General features: G+C 36.0%; 1 protein-coding gene across 2 annotated transcripts; it reads right to left on the minus strand.

The window, feature by feature from the left end:
• Window positions 1-329: 329 nt before the first annotated feature.
• Window positions 330-19,225, minus strand: LOC129257966 (interferon-related developmental regulator 2-like). 2 transcript variants are annotated; one of them, XR_010292869.1, is made up of 12 exons: window positions 19,069-19,225; window positions 16,653-16,752; window positions 15,526-15,650; window positions 14,768-14,925; window positions 14,308-14,358; window positions 13,558-13,736; window positions 9,167-9,275; window positions 8,165-8,299; window positions 6,842-7,060; window positions 5,229-6,321; window positions 2,464-4,801; window positions 330-1,890 (listed from the first exon to the last, which is right to left on the minus strand). XR_010292869.1 is itself a non-coding variant. In XM_054896415.2 (10 exons), exons 1-10 carry the CDS (start codon window positions 19,196-19,198, stop codon window positions 6,241-6,243), a joined length of 1,287 nt encoding a protein of 428 aa, XP_054752390.1. In that variant the 5' UTR covers window positions 19,199-19,225; the 3' UTR covers window positions 4,792-6,240. The 2 variants fall into 2 exon arrangements, 1 of the variants encoding a protein (XP_054752390.1); XM_054896415.2 differs by lacking the exon at window positions 330-1,890 and having other exon boundaries at window positions 4,792-6,321.
• Between the last annotated feature and the right edge of the window lie 668 nt (window positions 19,226-19,893).

Here is a 19,893-nt window from a genome sequence, read left to right on the forward strand (position 1 = left end):
CCTCTTCAGTTATTCTGAAATGGTTCTTCACACGATTGAAGGGTTTTGATGTTTTGATGTGCAGTTTACTTGCAGTTTGTAGTGGAATCACTTGGTCTACATGATATTTCTGTACCAGGTCAAGTCCACCCCAGGAAAATGCTGACTTGAATAAATAAAGAAATATCAAACTAGCATAACGCTGAAAATTTCATCAAAATCCGATGCATAACAAGAAAGTTATGACATTTTAAAGTTTCATTTATTTTTCACAAAACAGTGATATGCACAACTAGGTGAGTCCGTCGATGATGTCCATCACTCACTATTTCTTTTGTTTTTTATTGTTTAAATTATACAATATTTCATTTTTTATAGATTTGACAATAAGGACCAACTTGACTGAACCATATAGTATTAAACCATGCTAATTTCACATGTTAAGGGAGGAATTAATCGTTGTATCACTTGACAATAAGGAGAAAATTTGAATATTTCATATAATAAAATACAAAATGGTAAGTGGATGACGTCATAGTCTCCTCCTTTGCATACCAGCCAGGATGTGCATATAACTGTTTTGTGAAATTAAGCGAAACTTTAGAATGGCATAACTTTCTTATTTTACATCCGATTTTGATGAAATTTTCAGTGTCATGCTCGTTGGATTTTTCTCTTTTTATTCAAATCAAAATTTTGTTGGGGTGGACTTGTCCTTTAATCCCATTTACTGCCCCACCTAATGAAATATCAAAGGCAAATCCTACAAAATAATTGGAATTCATCCATTAATAAACCACAACAACATGACATTTGCCAGGCAAGGAGAGAGTACGTCCCTGGATACTTATGGTCCTTTACTTTAAATCTTTAATGCGTTTCGCTGTTTGTTGAGAACTGATGCATTGATATGAATACAACAACTTCCTGGTTTTAAAAGGGTACCAAGGATGGGATTGTCGAGTGGGTTAAGCGTTCTCACTTTGGCACACTCCTGGTTTTTACACACTCTTACAGCAACATGCAGCCAAACAATCTACTGCAAATCTGTGATTGATTTTTTGCAAGACTTGTAATTGATTTATTGACCTAAAATCATTTTAAATTTGAATCCCAGGGCCTTCTACACCATCATGACAGACAGATAAGAAAAGAATACTCTCAAGCTCATGGTATATTATGAACAGAGAGTTATAAAAGGTAGACATTAGTCATACTCCATAGAGCTCTCTGTTTTTGTTGTTTTCATTTCAAACCATTGGACACCGAGACAATATACACATGGGTCAGGGTCTGTGGAAAAGGCATGTTGCGGCCGATGAATTAAGATCGACATCAAAAGGAATTCTCAAAATTTTCCAGGAAAAATATGAACCAAGAGGGACTGTAATTGAGATAATCCTTTTTTTAATTTTGAAAAAGATTAAATTGATTCAGTATTACATGAATAAAAACCCAGGGGGTGCCACTTCCAATGACGAGTGGATACCATGCATGACCAAAAAAGGAATCTCTTTTTCAAGATGGGGCACGTTCCATACGTAACGTAATAAGGGTGTCAAAAACACTAAAATAATGAAAAAAGGTATTTATTTTGCTAGGAAAGCTATATGGTTCAATTTGCAAGGGTATAAAAAGACTAAAATACTTTTTGCCCCAACACTACGTGCTTAGGGACCTGTGGGAGATGGGGCAGTCCCGGGAAACTTACTCATATAAGTTGTTCGTTTGTTTGCTTCTCTGAGGTAATTGTAACTCAACTGTGCATACACATACTGGAAAAGGATTGCTGCTAATGCTGGGGCTGTTGCTGTACTTGTTTAGGGGGTCAAAGTAAGTCCAGGGCCCTGTTATGTTTCCGATAGTTGTTAAGGGTAGGGTTTCACACACCAATACTTCTTAACCCTCAATCTCCCGGGGTATTTTGATTCTTGTCATTCCCAGGGGGGGGGGCCATTATGGCCCCCCCTTAAGATCTCAGCCGTGGATTGCGCGATCAAAACGAAAATTTGCATGATGGTAGAGAATGACGTAATCTACGCAGTTGCATTAGTAAATTTCACTGAATTCATATATTTTTATTTCATATGAATGAATTATGCTAATTTATTCATGAAATCATACTTTTTGCTCTGATTCACTAAATAAAGCTCCTAGAATGCTATTTTTTGGTGAAAATATTCTTTATAGCATTCCTAACAATTGTGAATGAAAAAAATTCTGGTACCAAGACCGATTCTTATGTATTTTATTGTTTTTTTAATTTCTTGTGTATTTTTTTGTTTTTTTACTTTTTGTTTTTTATTGTTTTTCGATGGAAATCGTTCTAGACTTAATTCTGATCATAAACAAGGCAAAATTAATTAAGTTTAATCATTAAAAGTAGAAATAATGATACATTTATGAATTTTGGCCAAATACACAATTTGCATTGGATTTGTACATGAAATCACGTTTATGATCAATTTTGGGTCTGACATGCACTTACATAATGTTGCGTAATGTCGTAACCGCGTACGCGGGCATCACAAAGTTGGTCCCAAAATTTGCGCGAGACTTGAAAGTAAAAAGTCAGTGAGCGGCGAGGTCAAAAAATTTTGCGCAGCAGATATATCACGAAAATTGTCAAAACATGGCACCTGGGGAAAAATAAACAGCTTTACCTTTACTACTTTTCACTGGAAAACAAAACATCATGCACTTGGTAAACAAGGTCACTTTTAAGTATGTGGAAGTTTCCTGAAAGAGTGGGGGAAATTACCTCTAACTGGCCAAACAAAGACAAAATTGACTTTGAAAGGGCATATGTGTAGGATTTCCTCTTAATAATATGGTATATGCACATGATCACCATTAAATGACTACTGTCACCCTTGACTTAGTTTGCTTTTAAAGGGATGAATTCACTTTTCTGGAAGTATGAAAATTTGCTTCTTACAGAACGAGTGCTGGACTGTTCTCATTCCAGTGCATAATCAATAGCAATTGCTGAACTTCATTTACCAAATGGTAGTCATTACTTTTCTAATAAGACAGCAAATGATCTAGGTTCGCCATAGACTGCACTTGAGAGCACCCAGGGGGCAGACTGTATTGTTTGCCCAACATAGCGATCCGTCGGAATTCAGTGATAACCCTTCATGCGACATTATCTGATTCAAGCACTTTACTGATAAATCTCTGGCAATATCTTTCTTATGTAAACAGTTACAAAGTACAATCATGAATGAATTAACAGCTAAATCAGTGATTTTTATATTTGAATCCTAGTCGAAGCTGCCAACTACTTTTTAGCGGAGTTATGCTTTAAATGGGAGGGAATAACAATTGACTCGAGTTGTGAAAGTCACCTAGGATCACCCCTTCCCATTGTTCAGCTATGAAAAAAAAAAGAATCCAGACCCCTCCCTCCTCCCAAAATGGGAAGTTTGACCTGGAAATTCAAAGCCGAGCTGAAGATATGATTGCGGCTGATAACTGGTGGCTATTTCAGCTTTTCATGATACAGTGTTGATAAAGATACCTATTTTTATTTAACAGTTATAAAATTACCCCCCCCCCAAAAAAAAAAAAAAAAAAAAAAAAAAAGGATGTTAAGATCTGGAAATTAAGAGCTGAACTTGATAATTGGAGGCTGTTTCAAACAGCTTTTCAGGAGTTAACCATCACTTTATGAATGACTGGTATATATTTTCTTGTGCTAAATGAGCTCCCTCCAAAATTACCACTTTTAACATAGTGGGAATGAATTTCCTACTACATAAATAAAATGATTGAGAAATCTGTTTTCCAAATGAAACACAGGTTTGTTCATTCATTCAAAAAGCTATGTGAAATAGCGTCTTGTAACCCTGCCATAACCCTTATACATAATCCTTTGCATATTCACAATCAATGCAATCAATCTTATACCACATGTACATGTAGATTGATGGCAGGTAAGACAGGGCTATCAAATCTAATCTTCTTATTGACAAGTCATGGCAGATCTTTTCGGCTAACCCAATCAGTACAATGGATTGTTTGATGCCTCATTTGATCAGCTTTTATTCTGCCAATCGGCAACATAAATGTGACATTTACCTTTTAAAGGTCATGCATCAGAAATAAATGGAGTTACTTATGAAGTTATGAATTTATCAACTTTGTATGGGGAAAACTGATTTTTATATTTTCATCACATTAATTGCCAGTTGAAGGGGTTTGCGGTCTTTTATTCATTTAAGCATTTTTTTCATCACACTACCGATTGAAGAAGTGTAGTGATGGTTTCCTTCAAATATTTATTCATTCAACACAAATTGACACAGCATGTTTAGAAACTTTTTTTTATCTTCTGATGTATATCATGTTATAGCTAAGGCTTCCCATCAAGGGATCATAGAATTTGGTCAATTTGACCCTAAAATTTGCACAATTTATTTTTTCGTTTTATAGTGAGAGAAATACCAAGTAGAATGTTGAGTGATCTAATGGGTGAGCTGTTTGGGAGATTTCACCAGTAGAGGGCTCACCACACATATCAGACCTACAAAGATATACATGAACAAGGAGGACCATCTTGATTAATCCCTGGTCAAAGCAGATGGTGAATTTGTTTACAGTCAACTCTTCAATTGACCCTTGATACATAGTTTGACCATCTCTGTAGATGCTGTGGTCTTCTACCTTGTAAAGATCTGTAGGTCTCATATTCTTGATATTTCTAATTCATAAAGTGTGTGGCATGTTAGAAGCTAGACAAAAAGCTTTCGGTCTCTGTTATATTGGTTGTTCCGCTGAACTCCGTTGGCTCCACTCACCAATTTCAGAGACCGAAGTTCTAACTTCATCTGTACAGGGACTCAATGGCCATATGTTTATGTATTAAGTTCGGATAAACCAGGGAAGTGGTAGTTCCGCGACAGCTGAAGTAAGTCACTCTTTTTTTCCTTTTTAGTTTATTGTTTCCCATTTTAGTGCATTTCAGGCCAAAACAGAATAATAATCTTAATTTTGGTCAAGCCCTTTTTATATATTTTTATGAAATAAAGACAAAAATCGATGAGCCCCATCGGGGGGATTTTGCATTGTTAACCCTCTAATGGCGGCTGCACTATCGCGAGCCGTCTGTGTACGAGGAGAAATAAAAACAATTAAAAAATGTTTTTAAAAATTCCTCGAAACAGACGGCTGCCAGCTGTCTAGTTAGAAGCTAGTGTTGTAACCCACTGAAGTCAAATAATATTGGTAATGATACAATAAGCGACTTATACCATGTTTAGCATTTGTTATTAATGGTATTCCAGTAGCAGTTTCGCCTTCTTAGCCTTCAAAGGTGACCGTGTAAAGGGGGCCTGTGACACAAAGGATTCCGATCATTTGTACGACAAAGTGTGCCTGTAAGTCAATGGAAAACCATGTACAAACAGATATGATTAATAATAAATAATCATAATTGTATAGACCTCTTCTGTTACACCCCCTCCCTCCCCCCCCCCCCCCCCCCCCCCCGGCTAAAATTTAATGTTACATAGAAAGTTCTGAATTCAAACCCAATTTGAACTGCTTTGATGTCTTATTACAGGAGGTAACTTGGAAGTTTAGGTCCATTTTAACTTTTCAATCCGGTTTTAACTGACAGTTACCATCATAAAAGTGCTTCTCAGCCAATTAAATTCAAGGAGAGTTGTCAGATCTGACAACTTTTCAGACGATAATGTTGATAAAACATTCACACATAAAGGAAAAAAAATGCACCCTCACACACGGTAGAAGTTTGTAGAAAATAAGGACCGAGACAGGATAAAGACGGGTAGTGCAACAGGGGAGCGTTTCACAAAGCTAACTCGTTCTGAGCCAATCAGATACAAGGATTTCAGTAGTTAATAGCAGTTATCTGTGAAAATTACAAACTACCTGTTAGCTCCCAAGGATTTGGCCCATAACACTGCGTCCCTTGACCCAACATGATCAAGACCTTGCTATGACATTATACACCACACTGTCATTCCATTGTACCATCGTGGATATCAAAACCGACCATGCCATGGCTGGATGAGATTGGGGGTTTGACTTCGGGTCTTAGCGGAAGGCAGCTTTTCAACAGGGCACATTTTGATAACACAGCTTGAATGGGAAAATCAAAAAGGGCACCAAATATCCAAGGCTTATGAGAGGGGCTACGAGGCCAGTCAATGGGACATCCAAGTCCAAGAAATTTGTAAGAAATACATAATAATATATAAAGCTAGGATAATAAAATCTAAACTACAATGGATTTCAGTATATTGCTACACGCTTGTCCCGTTGCTTGCTTCTGACTTTGGTGCGAGCCTTAAATGCAGCCGAGTTAAACTGGTGCTGTAAGAGAAAGAGAGAGAAAGAGAGCAAAAAAGAGGGGGGAAAATAGAAAGTTTATTTGTTGCTTCCGAAATATGTCATTTATATAGTTACGTAAAGTATGCATGCCTATCACAACAAAACCCTACTAAATAGGTGAAAAAGTTGCAATCAGCACAATTACACAATTAATACCAAATGATAAACTTAATCCCCCAAAAAGAATTAAGGAATATAATAAGTCACCTAAATATTTTCCAAGATAGATGTAAGATGTTTCAAATTTAATAAAGAAGTGACTGATGAATTAATGACCTTATCAATCAATCAATCAATATATAATTAATTCAAAAAATATTCATAGAAATACAAATAAATATATAAATAGAAAGACATTGATAAATATTAAAACACGCAAATCAATAACTCAAAAAAAGAGGAATAAACAAATCAATACATAGATGAACGGATGTATGATAAAAAATAAATAAACACAAAGAAATACACAAATGAATTTCATATTGGACATGAGAGAACTTACCCTCTCTGACTTTGATGCTTTCTTGTGGCCCCCTGGCCCAATAACGAGGGGAGCCCCAAGTCCAAATATATCCCTGAGTAATGGGTTTTCCTGTAGATGTGTGTTTGTACCTGAGCCTAAAGACTCCCTGATGATAGAATACTGCCTCTTTCTCACCCATGAATCTATCTCTAAACATTCTACCCCAAACTTGACAAGCTCCTGTGGGGATTCACCGTTCTGTGGAGGAAGGCAAAGGTTAGTACCACTTGAGTGGGACGATCGGTGGAGGGAGAAGGAGTTACTAGGCAGGATGCTTTCAAGAACATAGAAAATGTATGGTCAAATGCCCTTCATGACAATTGGCAACAAAGAAGTCTTTGTCAAAATTGGTGAATCAAGACAGCAGTTTGTCCTGGTGGGTGTTTCATAAGCTGTTCATAAAGTTACGCAAGACTTCACGCACGACTGGTGATCCTTTCTTGTGCCACACTATCCCTATGTAGCTCACTTAGCACCTAAGAACATGTTCCAGTCATGTGTAACGTTGTGCGTAACTTTACGAACAGCTTTATAAAACACCCAACTGGACTCTGAACAAATGACATATTTACAATTTTTCATCATTCTTTGACAAAGACCTCCCAGGTCTCAATACATTTACTGTGTGCGTGGGTGCGAAAACTTTTATCTGCAAGCACACACTCAAATTTCAAACTTTAACAAATTAAAGCGGTTTATTTTCAATTGGTCTAATCCCAGTTACCAACTCGTCTACTATCATTTGGTCTACCATCAGTTCCTCCACTCTCTGCATGGTATACCTGCAATTTGGTCCAATCACCATTTGCTCCATATAACATTTAGTCGAATTGGACTAAGTGTTAATTGGGTGAAATTAATGAAGAAATGGGTATTAGACCAACAGGTTATGAGACAAAATAATCATAGGCAAACTAGTGATTAGACAAAGTGATTATTGGACCATATGGTTATGGGAAAAAACAGTTGTTAGAAAAAATGTTGGACAGAATGGCACTAGACTAAATGATGGTAGACCACGTGACGTGTGGACGAGTTGGCAATAGACAAGTTGGCAAATTTACCAATTAAAGCATGTCTTATTGCCAGACCAGACTCCTAAAACTGGCTTGGAATCGATTGTAAGTTATTTTACAACCGCCATAAAATGTTGTAGATGATGTCGACTTCCTTTTAAACATCTAACATTTTGGGGTGTTCCATCAATTTTTTGATTAACATTCATTTGAGGAAACCAACCAAAAGAACCAATTGAGAGAAAACATTCTTTCAGCGAGAGGAAAATCAAGATGTTATGTTTACCTCTATAGTTTGTATGATGTCTCTAAAACTAGATCGTTGATGCCTCAGATCTTTCTTGGCTCTGTGCTTGTTGCTGTCTGTGGCAAGATTTCTTAACTTCATTGCAAGATCATCTATATCATCACCTTCAAATTCCTATAAGAGAAAAAAAATACATTCATTTTGTGCATTAAAAAATAATTTCACAAGTCACTTTTGATACAACAAAATTCTAAAAATCACTATCATCTCAAAACTGGTAGGCAATACATTGTCATGCAATTTTCTAAGAAGGTACAAGGAAACCAACGTGTGCTTTATAACAGTACACATACAAAAAGTCATGACCAGACTTCTATGCCACTGTACTTCCTACAATCTTGATTGATTGATAAAAAATTAACGACACTATCAACACATGTGTGTCATATAATTGTCGGACAGTTAATCTGGAAAGGTTACTATAATACAGTACAAATTACCCTAATGCAACTTTACAAAGGAACAGGATTATAAATTAGTAATTATCAGTAATAAATTAATACGTTAACTACTTCCCCGGGATAACTTCCCTACTGGGGACTGTTTCACATACTTATTCAAAGTTAAGCACAACCTTACAAATAACTGGTGACCCGTTCTTGGGTGCCGATCACTTTGATTTCCAATGGACTTAAGTTGAAAATCAATCTTTGTATATTCCAATTTAATGCAAAGATATAACTTTGTCAAAAATTTATAACAGTTATATGAAATTTCACTCCCATCAAACAAATTGAGCATCTTATTTGCATGAGAACAGATAGTGTGAAGTTATGTGTAAATTACAAACAGCTAAAACCCAGCAGGACATTTTGTTCATAAATCATACAGATCAATGCATTTTTTCAAAGGAAAGTTCTTCATGCAATTAAAAATGAATAAAATTCATCCATCCATCTATCAAGATCCGATTCTGATGCGAGTAGGAATCCTGAATAGGTTTCTAACATCATTCGGCACTAGGTGACTGGAAATACCTACCTCATCATCTTCTCTAGCTAGTTCATATAGCATAGCTATAGCTTCCCCAGCTACTATTCTTAAATTGACATCCTCACTAGACAACAGATCTGGAAGCTTCGGTAAATGTCTAGTTGAAATCGAAAAAAGGGCAAAAGAATAAAGCCAAACACGGTTAGTAACAGTGAACAATGATTTTGTTACAAAAAGTTTAAAATTTCGATGAATTGACATAGGTGAATGGTGAAATCAAGCTGAAAATTTTAGTATAATGTAAAAACTGCCAATACATGGTGGGTACTTGCATGAAATCTAGCAAGGAAAAGTATGTGTGAGAGAGAATATCAAATCACAATCATGTGGCACATAATACTTATTTAAACATACAAACACATTCATTAGCTATTTTGTTTGATTCCAGCAGAATTCTATTTTTTTTTCATTGTTGCAAAACCCCATGGATCGTAGACCCAGGTTAACGCCAGACTTGACAAGAGTTTTAGTCAACACTTCTATGGAATGCTAGGTTTTGTCAATACTTTTTTAATAAAGTCAAGACAATAACGATATACCAACCCTAAACCCCTTTCATTTCTGTCGCAGAGGCGAAAGGATCAGCGCAAGAGATTGAGTGTCTCTGGTGATATAACAGAGGTTGGAGGGTGTAGAAGCACTCCCGATTATAAGAGGTGTTTGGAAGGGGCGTCCGTGGATATTGTGTTGTGGGGAGGCGCGGCAACAGAGAAAGTGGAATGCGGTGATAGAGTGATTTATGTTTTTGTTTATGTTTTCAATTTTGATTTTAATTTTGATTTATGTTATGTTATCTATTTTATTATATTGATTTTCTGTTATTTATTTATTTACCATGTATTTGTTCTGCATGTGTTTTATCATGTTTATGTTTCTTTTTATTTGTGATATAGATAGTAGAAGTAGTAGTTTAAGTTAACCAATGTTTAAAGTAAACCATAGCCAAGAGAATAACAATCCCAACAGATCCCAACCGAGCTATGTAAAACTGGACACAGATTATAGTATATTTTGGGGTTTTCAGAACAAATGTGGAAATTTGGGTCATGACAAATGTGGCAACATGACAATTTATGTCGCAGAGGCAAAAGGATCAGCGCAAAAGAGGAGATTGAGTGTGTCTGGAGATATAACAGAGGTTGGAGAGTGTAGCAGCACTCCTGATTATAAGAGGTGTCTAACTATAAAGGAAGAAGGGGCGTCCATGGATATTGTATTGTGGGGAGATGCGGCAACAGAGAAAGTGGAATGCGGTGATAGAGTGATTTATGTTTTTGTTTATATTTTCAATTTTGATTTATGTTATCTATTTCATTATATTAATTTTCTGTTATTTCTTCATTTACCATGTATTTGTTCTGTATTTGTTTTATCATGTTTATGTTTCTTCTTATTTGAGAAGGGCTCCGTTGTCAAACAGTTTTTTTAACCAAACCGAAGTACCCTCCACTGTTCTTATCGATTATGTTAAATAAAACATTAATAAATAAATAAACGCGCTCCTTAAAGATGGGAGGAGACTAAATTCAACAGCTAACAGTAAAATAGAAGCATCAGAGTCACCAGAACTAAGGGGTAGCATTATTGGATTCGGGGATGTTGAGAGAGGGTTTCCCGTTGAAGCAATGTTAGACTCTGGAGATTTCATATATATTGAGGAGTCAGTAGGGTTTGACTTCAGAGTGGAACTTCCAGTCAGTATTACATACATTACAAAGGCAGGAGCCCATGTCAAGACCATATCAATTGAAGAGAAAGATTAATTTCATTATAAGTTAAGTTTACTCCAGTAAAATATTGATTTGAATGGACGGGTGTGCAACCAGAATTGGAGTGGAGAAGGCCCACCTCTGTGGACCATGACTGTCCTAATCATGATCTCCATGAGATTTCAACCGAATTCACTAATTAGTCTCAGAGGAAATTTTATTGTAGCCATAGTATTCATAATGTGACCCTGATCATTTTTCTGGACATTTGAAATAGTAAAGAAAGTCTGGAAGCGCTTTCGTCATAAATATCAATATCGTCAAGGCGATAGCATGGAAAACATCAATTACGTTTCTACTATTACACGTATCCTAGACGGAGGTGTTATAGATAGTAGTAGCATCCAGCCATCGACAAATTTATCACCCCCCTCATAATTTCTGTAGCAGAGGCAAAAGGATCAGCCCAAAAGAGGAGCTTGAGTGTCTCTGGAGATATAACAGAGGTTGGAGAGTGTAGCAGCACTCACGATTATAAGAGGAGGTGTTTAACTCTCAAGGAGGAAGGGGCGTCTATGGATATTGTGTTGTGGGGAGATGCGGCAACAGTGAAAGTGGAATGCAGTGATAGAGTGATTATGTTTTTGTATATGTTATCAATTTTGATTTAGATTTATGTTGTTTTCTATTTCATTATATTAATTTTCTGTTATTCATTTACCATGTATTTGTTTTGCATTTGTTTTATCATGTTTATGTTTCTTTTTATTTGTGTTATAGATAGTAGAAGTAGTAGTCTAAGTTAACCAATGTTTAAAGTAAACCATGGCCAAGAGAATAATCCCAACGGATCCCATCCGAGCAATGTAAAACCGGACACAAATTATAGTATATTTTGGGGGTTTTCAGAACAAATGTGGCTGATTTTGTCGTAAATGACGAGGTGATCGACGAATTTATCACCCCCCTATAATTTCTGTAGCAGAGGCAAAAGGATCAGCGCAAAAGAGGAGATTGAGTGTCTCTGGGGACATAACAGAGGTTGGAGAGTGTAGCAGCACTCCTGATTATAAGAGGAGGTGTTTAACTCTAAAGGAGGAAGGGGCGTCCGTGGATATTGTGTTGCGGGGAGATGTGGAAACAGAGAAAGTGGAATGTGATGATAGAGTGATTATGTTTTTGTTTATGTTTTCAATTTTGATTTTAATCCATATTATGTTATCTATTTCATTATATTAATTTTCTGTTATTTCTTCATTTACCATGTATTTGTTCTGTATTTGTTTTATCATGTTTATGTTTCTTCTTATTTGAGAAGGGCTCCGTTGTAAAACAGTTTTTTTAACTGAACCAGAATACCCTACACTGTTTTTTATCGATTATGTTGAATAAAACATGAATAAATAAATAACCGTGCTCCTTAAAGATGGAAGAAGACCAAATTCAACAGCTTACAGTAAAATAGAAGCATCACAGTCACCACAACTAAGGGGCATCAATGTTGGACTCGGGGACATCGAGAGCGGGTTTCTGGTTGAAGCAATCTAAGAATCTGGGGATTTTATTTACATTGAAGAGTCAGTAGGGTTTGATTTCAGAGTGGAACTTCCAGTCAGTATTACATACATTACAAATGCAGGAGACCATGTCAAGAGAATATCAATTGATGAGGAAGATTAAATTCATTATAAGTTAAGTTTACTCCAGTAAAATATTGATTTGAATGGACGGGTGTGCAGCCAGAATTGGAGTGGAGACGGCCAACCTCTGTGGTCCATGATCGTCCGCTTGGGCACGTCGTCGCCAAATTCTCTTCCAATTTCCAAACAGTACCACTGGAGTGAATATATGATGACCAAGAGGGGGGTCCTAATCATTATCTCTGTCGTGTACAGGATGAAGTTTTTGTAATTTCTCAGTTTGTTATGACTTTCTTTGTTTCATCTTGTAAATCGATGATATAATTCACCGATTGGTGGCTTATTGCTATTACATGTATGTCTGGTCATGGGAAGCATGTTGCTTTTCCATAGTTGCCGTTTAATGTGTTTGAATTTGTGATACGAGCCCAATGACGCGAGTATTATTTGTTTATCTTAAATTTTATTAGCTATGTTATCATTTAACCCAAGTGGCAAGATGAAATACGGCATTTAAGTATAGAAATTAATGTGTCGAAGTTTTAGGCTAAATAAACTATAGTAGTTCACGTGAAATGTATCTGTGTACACCGTCTATGCATTACGTAATATAAAGCGTAGTCGTACGTGGCGTAGTTGTGTATAGGCAAGAAACTCAAATTTGGCGCCTTCGGGCACGTGATACATGCATTGTTATTTATTATGTTAATACATGAAAGAAGTAAACATAGACCCTTTTTAAAGATGTACTTAATTTAGTTGCAGTTAAGAAATTGTTTGAAAGATTTGAAGTGCAAGTCAACATTTACTTGTTTTTGTTTTGGAAATCTGACAATATTATTTCTATATGACATGTTTATGCTTTATGCTTATGTCTATGTTTCAAAGGAAATTTTATTGTAGCCATAGTATTCAAAATGCGGCCCCTGATCATTTTTCTAGACATTTGAAATAGTAAAGAAAGTCTGGAGGCGCTTTCATCATAAATATCCATAATATCGTTGAGGCAATAGCATGGATATCAACTTACGTTTCTACTATTACTCGTATCCTAGAAGGAGGCGTTATAGACAGTAGTAGCATCCAGCCATTGAGTGCTGCCGTGTGTAGGGTAGATATACCAGGTTTATGGGTAGGACTAGTCCCGTCACCTTTCAGGTATGAAGCGCTAAATATATCCTCAAGAGCATTCATGCAGCTGCATACAGTCTGGATGAATAATAAAAGAACACATAAAAAAAAAATTATTTTCTTATTTGCAGGGGGCTTCTTTTCACGACATACTGCATAAATCTGCAACATTTGATTAGCTTTAGCATTGCAATGAATGGGGATTTTCCGAAGCTCTTTTGAGCATTTAGTGGGCGAAAATCGCCCCCAAGCCCCTGTGTAATTTTTTTCCCTGATACACACAGAAGTTCTTTGCTAAAAACAGTGACAAAATACAAATGGCAGAATGATCCAGCTCATGCAAATTTATCAGTCGACCAGGGACCCGTTTCATAAGACTCTTACTATTCTGGTCACTTAGACATTGTGGAACCTATCATGCAAATTTATCAGTCGACCAGGGACCCGTTTCATAAGACTCCTACTATTCTGGTCACTTAGACATTGTGGAACCTATCATGCAAATTAGGCTCAGCAGTAATCAAATCAATCTTTCCGTGGTGGCAAAATTACCATAGCTACATGTACGAGTCTCTGTGAAACAACGTCATTACTGTTGGCTGTTATTTAAAAAACATTACCATGAAAATTAACGTTGATAGCAACATACCTCAAACTCTGCAGCTGCTACAAATGTTCCTAGTCCTAAAGCAGTAGCACACTGAAAAAGAAAATATAAAAGAGATATTGTGATCAGAACATACCTTACAATTATAATAATAATAATAATTATGATAGGCATTTATATTATATTATATTATTATATTTATATTATATTATGCATCCAACATGGAAATCAACAGGACCCATCTTACAAAGAGTTGCGATTGATCCGATCAATCACAATGGACGGCCAGCAACGTCAACATCTTTTATGCATGTATGTTCGAAATATTTTCTAACTATGATGTATATTCATACATTCATTGCTTTCTTGAAAATTCACTGTGCTTCTCTTTGTTTACAAAGGACATTGTGCAAAGTTCCTGTTAAAAAAAATATGACACTGATGGATTTCTTTGTAAGATGGGGCCCTGATATCTCCTGAAATCAGAATAAAAATATCTTACGCTTGCTCTTGCAGCAGGTGCAGCGGTTTTATCTTGGACCTTGGTCATGAGGATGGGTCTCATAGCGGTAAACACTTCCTCACATTCTAATCCTGCCCCAAGCTGGATCCATAATGTGTTCAATACTTTAGCTGCTACGACCTGTTCATCACCTTTACCTAAAAGGATAGGGAGAAAAAAAGGATGGAATATCAAGTACAGGGCCTTACTTCATATGAATTTATATGGTAGAGTAGAAAATTAAAAATTTTAAGAACTCAGAAAACTCAGTAAAAATTCAAAGATCTCAGAGAAGATTAATATGTGTGCACAAGCCTCATTTCTGAAATTTCAATGCAAAAGTTTTCGTATCTGGAGGCCATCTTGCACAGGGCTGAGATGCATTAAAATCAAACTTAAACTGAGATTAATTACAGATTTTGCAGTAAATGGATGAAAAAAATGATAACACCAACCATTTTAGCCCCCCCCCCCCCCCAACTCCCCCCCTCCCTGAACCCCTGTGGAAGGCATCAAGCAATTTTCAAACCACCATTATACTCCTCGGTGGGCCCTGGTTGAACATGCAGACAAACCTGCTGAAGCAACAAGTATAGAAGGACCACCTGTCAATCAAAGACCAAAAGTTTGGTTTTCCCTTGCATCATATTCCCAATGAAACATAACCAGCATATTAAGAGCACCTGCTATTACAAATCTGCTTTTCTTGAGTGGTCTTATACAGGTTTCACTGTAAAGTATATAGATCATGATCTTACCTTTCTTTATACACCTTTCAATGCAGTCTGCTAATGTGATCTTTCTACTATCTACAAAATCAAAGATGTATTTCTTTGAGAAAGCTGCTCTGATACCCTCCAGACAGTGCTTCCGACCTGCAGCACTGTGACGTAAACGGGAGAGAAAAAGATATGAAAAATTATGCCAAAACGCTTTATTGTTTTATGTACTGAAACATGCTCTCCATTACCCCTTGGTATACAAATGAATCTAGAATGATGTGAAGTGGAAGGCTGCATTCTTAATTCCATGTGCAGAAAATTATGTCAAAATGCTTTAATATGTACAGTACTTGTGCAAAAATGTCACTCTGAGAATGACATGTATACCTACTGCAAACGTACATGTATGATGGTGGGCCCCAAGTCTGCGCACCTAACAATTTGAGTTAAGATTGAACATGAATTTCTTATTTCACAAAATCTTTTGGTTAATAGTGTTCCTTATATTATTAAGAGTAAGTGTACCAAATTTCTCATTAAAAAATGAAAGAAAATATAAGATTTTCTTGAAAAACCTCTGGGCAGTCATTTTCAGATTGAAAAAAAAAATGGTACCCCATGTCTGCGCACTCATTCACTTTGCACACGATTCGGGGATTTTGATGACAAAGGCTGCATTTTGAGGCCATCACATGAAATGCCCTGAATTCATGATTTTTCCACCATTTTGAGTCGGATTTTTTTATGAATACCTGTCTATGTAATGCATGTGTAAAGTTCGTGCTCGTTGCATATCTTCTTTTACTAGAATCGAGCAGATACGCGGGTGCGCAGACTTGGGAGACCGCGCAGACATGGGGGAACTGACCATACATTTTTATACTCCAATGAGTAGAGGGCCACATACATTCTTCACCCCCATGCAGATATGAAAACAAAAAGAAATCAATATTTTTCTAATGTCTGGCATTCAGATCAATCTTAAGATGAATTTCTAGGGATCAGAAATCTTTTATATTGATAGAATCTGTCTGTCAGGTACAACTGTAGCACCGATATTAAGTACATTTGTAGAATCGATGTTAGACTCTAGTTTACACCAGCACATATCAAGGGAAAGGGGATGGAGAGATGGGATGTGCGGGTATGGGTGGTTAGAGTACCTCTTCTGTGTCGTTCCATCGATGAAGTCCCTAATCTTCTCTTCAAACGCATCCTGGCCACTGCTTTCATCAACATCATCCAAACCATGGCTAGCAATCACTGATTCATAAAGAAAATGAATATTGTTCAAAAATGGTTAAGTTACATGTACATGTAATCAAGCAGACGTTGAATTTGTTAAAATTGTTAGGTACAAAGGACTGTAATTGATAGTGATTTAGACCAAAAAAAGAAAAACAAAAGAAAAACAAAAAGCAAAAGACTGCATGAAGTACAAGTACAGTAAAAGAAAGAACATTTAGACCTGACAAACTTGACAGATTTCCTTTCCTGGATATACAAGCTAAAAAGAAATATTACAAGTACCATGTAGGCCTATAATTTTTTTCACAAAGTAACAAATACAAACCCAAATTTTCACAATTACAATGTGGGCATACTGTATCTGCTTTTTGAAAATTTATTTTGATGATGTGTATGCATTATATGTATTACGTACATGTACATGTACATATAGATTACAAGCATTTCCATATTGAACAATATGTAGCATGAATGTTCCTAATCTCACCCCCAAATATGTTCTGTCCAGTACAGTATGCATGCTGTCATAAAAAATGAATAGCAAGACCTTCAAATAAAAATATGTGTGCACATGTGCACTTCCCCTAGCTCTAACTGTGCCAATGTCATTGACTCAATCAACCCTCAGAAATTGGTACTTTGCCAATATTTCATTCAACCATGAATTTCAATGAGCATTGCATATGATAATGCCATCACTATTAAAATGAAAATTAAAAGCATCCTTTTGCATTTTTAAAAACAAAAGAAAAATTGTACTTGAAATACTGTAAATTCTGAGCAATTAAATATTACATGTAAGTGAAATGCTATGATTATAAATTGAATATGCAGTACATGTAATCAACAGGGTATCATGTCAGCATGGATTTGATCTTTGATTTATAAAATACTGTACCTGTTTTAAATTCGACATTGTTAAAAAATGTTATCCAAATATGGAATGAAACAGGGTGTGTTCTGTATTTCATCTTTGACTTAAAATTAGGCCAGCATGTACAGTATGTAATCTCTTTTTCTTTTCTTTTTTTTAGCATGGTACATGTAACTCCATTTTAGTGTTAACTGTAATTACCGGTATGCAATCTTATTTACTGTAGATGAAATATCATTTTGAAAGTCATCTGTGTCAGCCTACACGTCACTTATGACAGAGGCCTACATGTCAATGTAAATGAACATTGTACATTGGGCCATTCCATAAAATGATCAACCTTTTTGTATGTCCGACCCCCATTTTTCTCAAGTCTTAAATCACTTTATAAACTGACCAAGGCATTGTCCTTTGAGAACATTACAGACTAAAGAACAAGAGATCAGAGACAGAAAATTTCATGAAGGTCCCACATATAGGGGGTCGGAAATACACACTGTATGGAATTGCCCCGTTAACAGTCACAAGTAATATTCAGTATGCTGCAGAACTTGATCTCTGACCTTTCTCATTACACTCTCATATGACGGCTCAGTAGTGATCTAGTCTATTCTCACAGCTCCCGCACACAACCAGCTGTCATAATATTACTTTAATATTTCAACAGAGCTGAGCTTCAGACATGTAGCAATCAATCGCCAAACGTACAATAGAAGACCAATGTCATGTGTGTATTTTTTTGAATGACCAATGTTCTATTTTTGAGTTAAGCTGGTAAATCGATCACAAAATTTTGTGTCACAGTGCAATGACTAAACCATATCATTGGGAAAAATTCTGTACATGTATCAGAATACAGATTTTTTGTTGTTTGTTTTCCTTGTTCTTCTTTCATCCATTCATCCACGAACCATAATTTTGTATTTTCCCCTTTGAAATTCTTTAGTAGGCACTTCCTGAGAACTTGGAAATGGAAAGTAACTGTGAACTGACATTACTGAAAAGGTCTTGTTTTGGCAACCGATGGTGATGACACACTTCCCATTGCAATATCACATTTCTAATCCAAAGGACTTGGCAAAGATCCTTGTTACCAATACCAAACAGTACTTGACAATTCAATTGATATTCAGATATTGTTTAAAACAATATGCTGTAGCATATCATCTATTTTTTTTAGGGGGAGAGGGAGATGAGAGTGAACTGTAATAATATTTTAAAAAGTACATCCACCCCTCCTAAAAAGTAGAAAACAGAATGACAAAGAAAATATATCAATATACAATTAGATTTATGAAAATATAAACCAGCAAATGAATAAACAAAAAAAGAATATATTGATGATGTCCATAACACTAAAGGTCACTGGGAAAAAATAATGTAACAAATGTTTTACCATTTTTTATTCAAAAATATTTTTAAATTATTTTTGTTATAATTCAAATCATAATAATTACCTTCATCGATACTGTCTGGTTCTGATATATGACTGCTGGTGACGCTCGCTGTCTCCTCAGCCGTATCGCACTCACTGCTGTCGCCAGCCCTGGCACCGCCTGGTGAAAGAAAACGACGAGATCCTTTCATTTCTCAAAAATGTTCAAACAATATCCCATCAACTCACAATCATTCACAATATGCGAATCTGAAAAGTTGGACACTTCAAGTGAAATGGCAAAGTTGTCAATGGAATTCTTATGGTTGTTATGAAAACATATGGTAGAGTGCCGATGATACCGATTAAAATGTCAATATGTGACCTACATGGACCGACACCTTGGCATTCTTATGTACATGTATGCACTGGTGGTGTGTTAAGGAACATCTGTTGTGATTCCCAAAGATGATAGTAAGCCTTATAGAAATCTGTCCTAGATGATTTTGTATAAACATGGTTTTATAATCAGTTTTAAATAATCAGTTTTAAAACAACAGCATAACTCAGGAACTTAACAGCAAACATTACATATAAGGAACAGAAGACAGAGAATAACTAAACGAGGAGACTGGATCTGTAGTGTCGTATCTGTGCATCTGTGTCTGTGTCTGTGCATTTATTAAAATACTCTCATTTATACCTTTGGCCTTCCTCGGCCCACATCAAAATTGTTGCTACAGTAATATAACATTATTTAAATCATCTTAAAGCTAACTAATAAAATGAAAGAAAATAGAAGAACCCAACTGAAATGTAGTAATCCAATTCATAATATAAACCAATGAGGAATAAGATAGGTGATAAAAAATGTATGGGTGATTATAATCGCATTACATGAAACTTA

This window comes from Lytechinus pictus, chromosome 3 (assembly GCF_037042905.1).
Source record: "Lytechinus pictus isolate F3 Inbred chromosome 3, Lp3.0, whole genome shotgun sequence".
NCBI classification, from domain to species: Eukaryota; Metazoa; Echinodermata; class Echinoidea; order Temnopleuroida; family Toxopneustidae; genus Lytechinus; species Lytechinus pictus.

Bases quoted from the DNA above. Each gene is read 5' to 3' on its own strand.
- LOC129257966 (XM_054896415.2), bottom strand. From the start codon at position 19,198: ATGAAAGGATCTCGTCGTTTTCTTTCACCAGGCGGTGCCAGGGCTGGC. The intron at 16,753-19,068 runs GTAATTATTATG...TTTATGAATCAG, and splicing joins ACCAGACAGTATCGATGAAG to TGATTGCTAGCCATGGTTTG. The intron at 9,276-13,557 runs GTAAGTTGATAT...GATTTCAACTAG, and splicing joins ATACGAGTAATAGTAGAAAC to ACATTTACCGAAGCTTCCAG.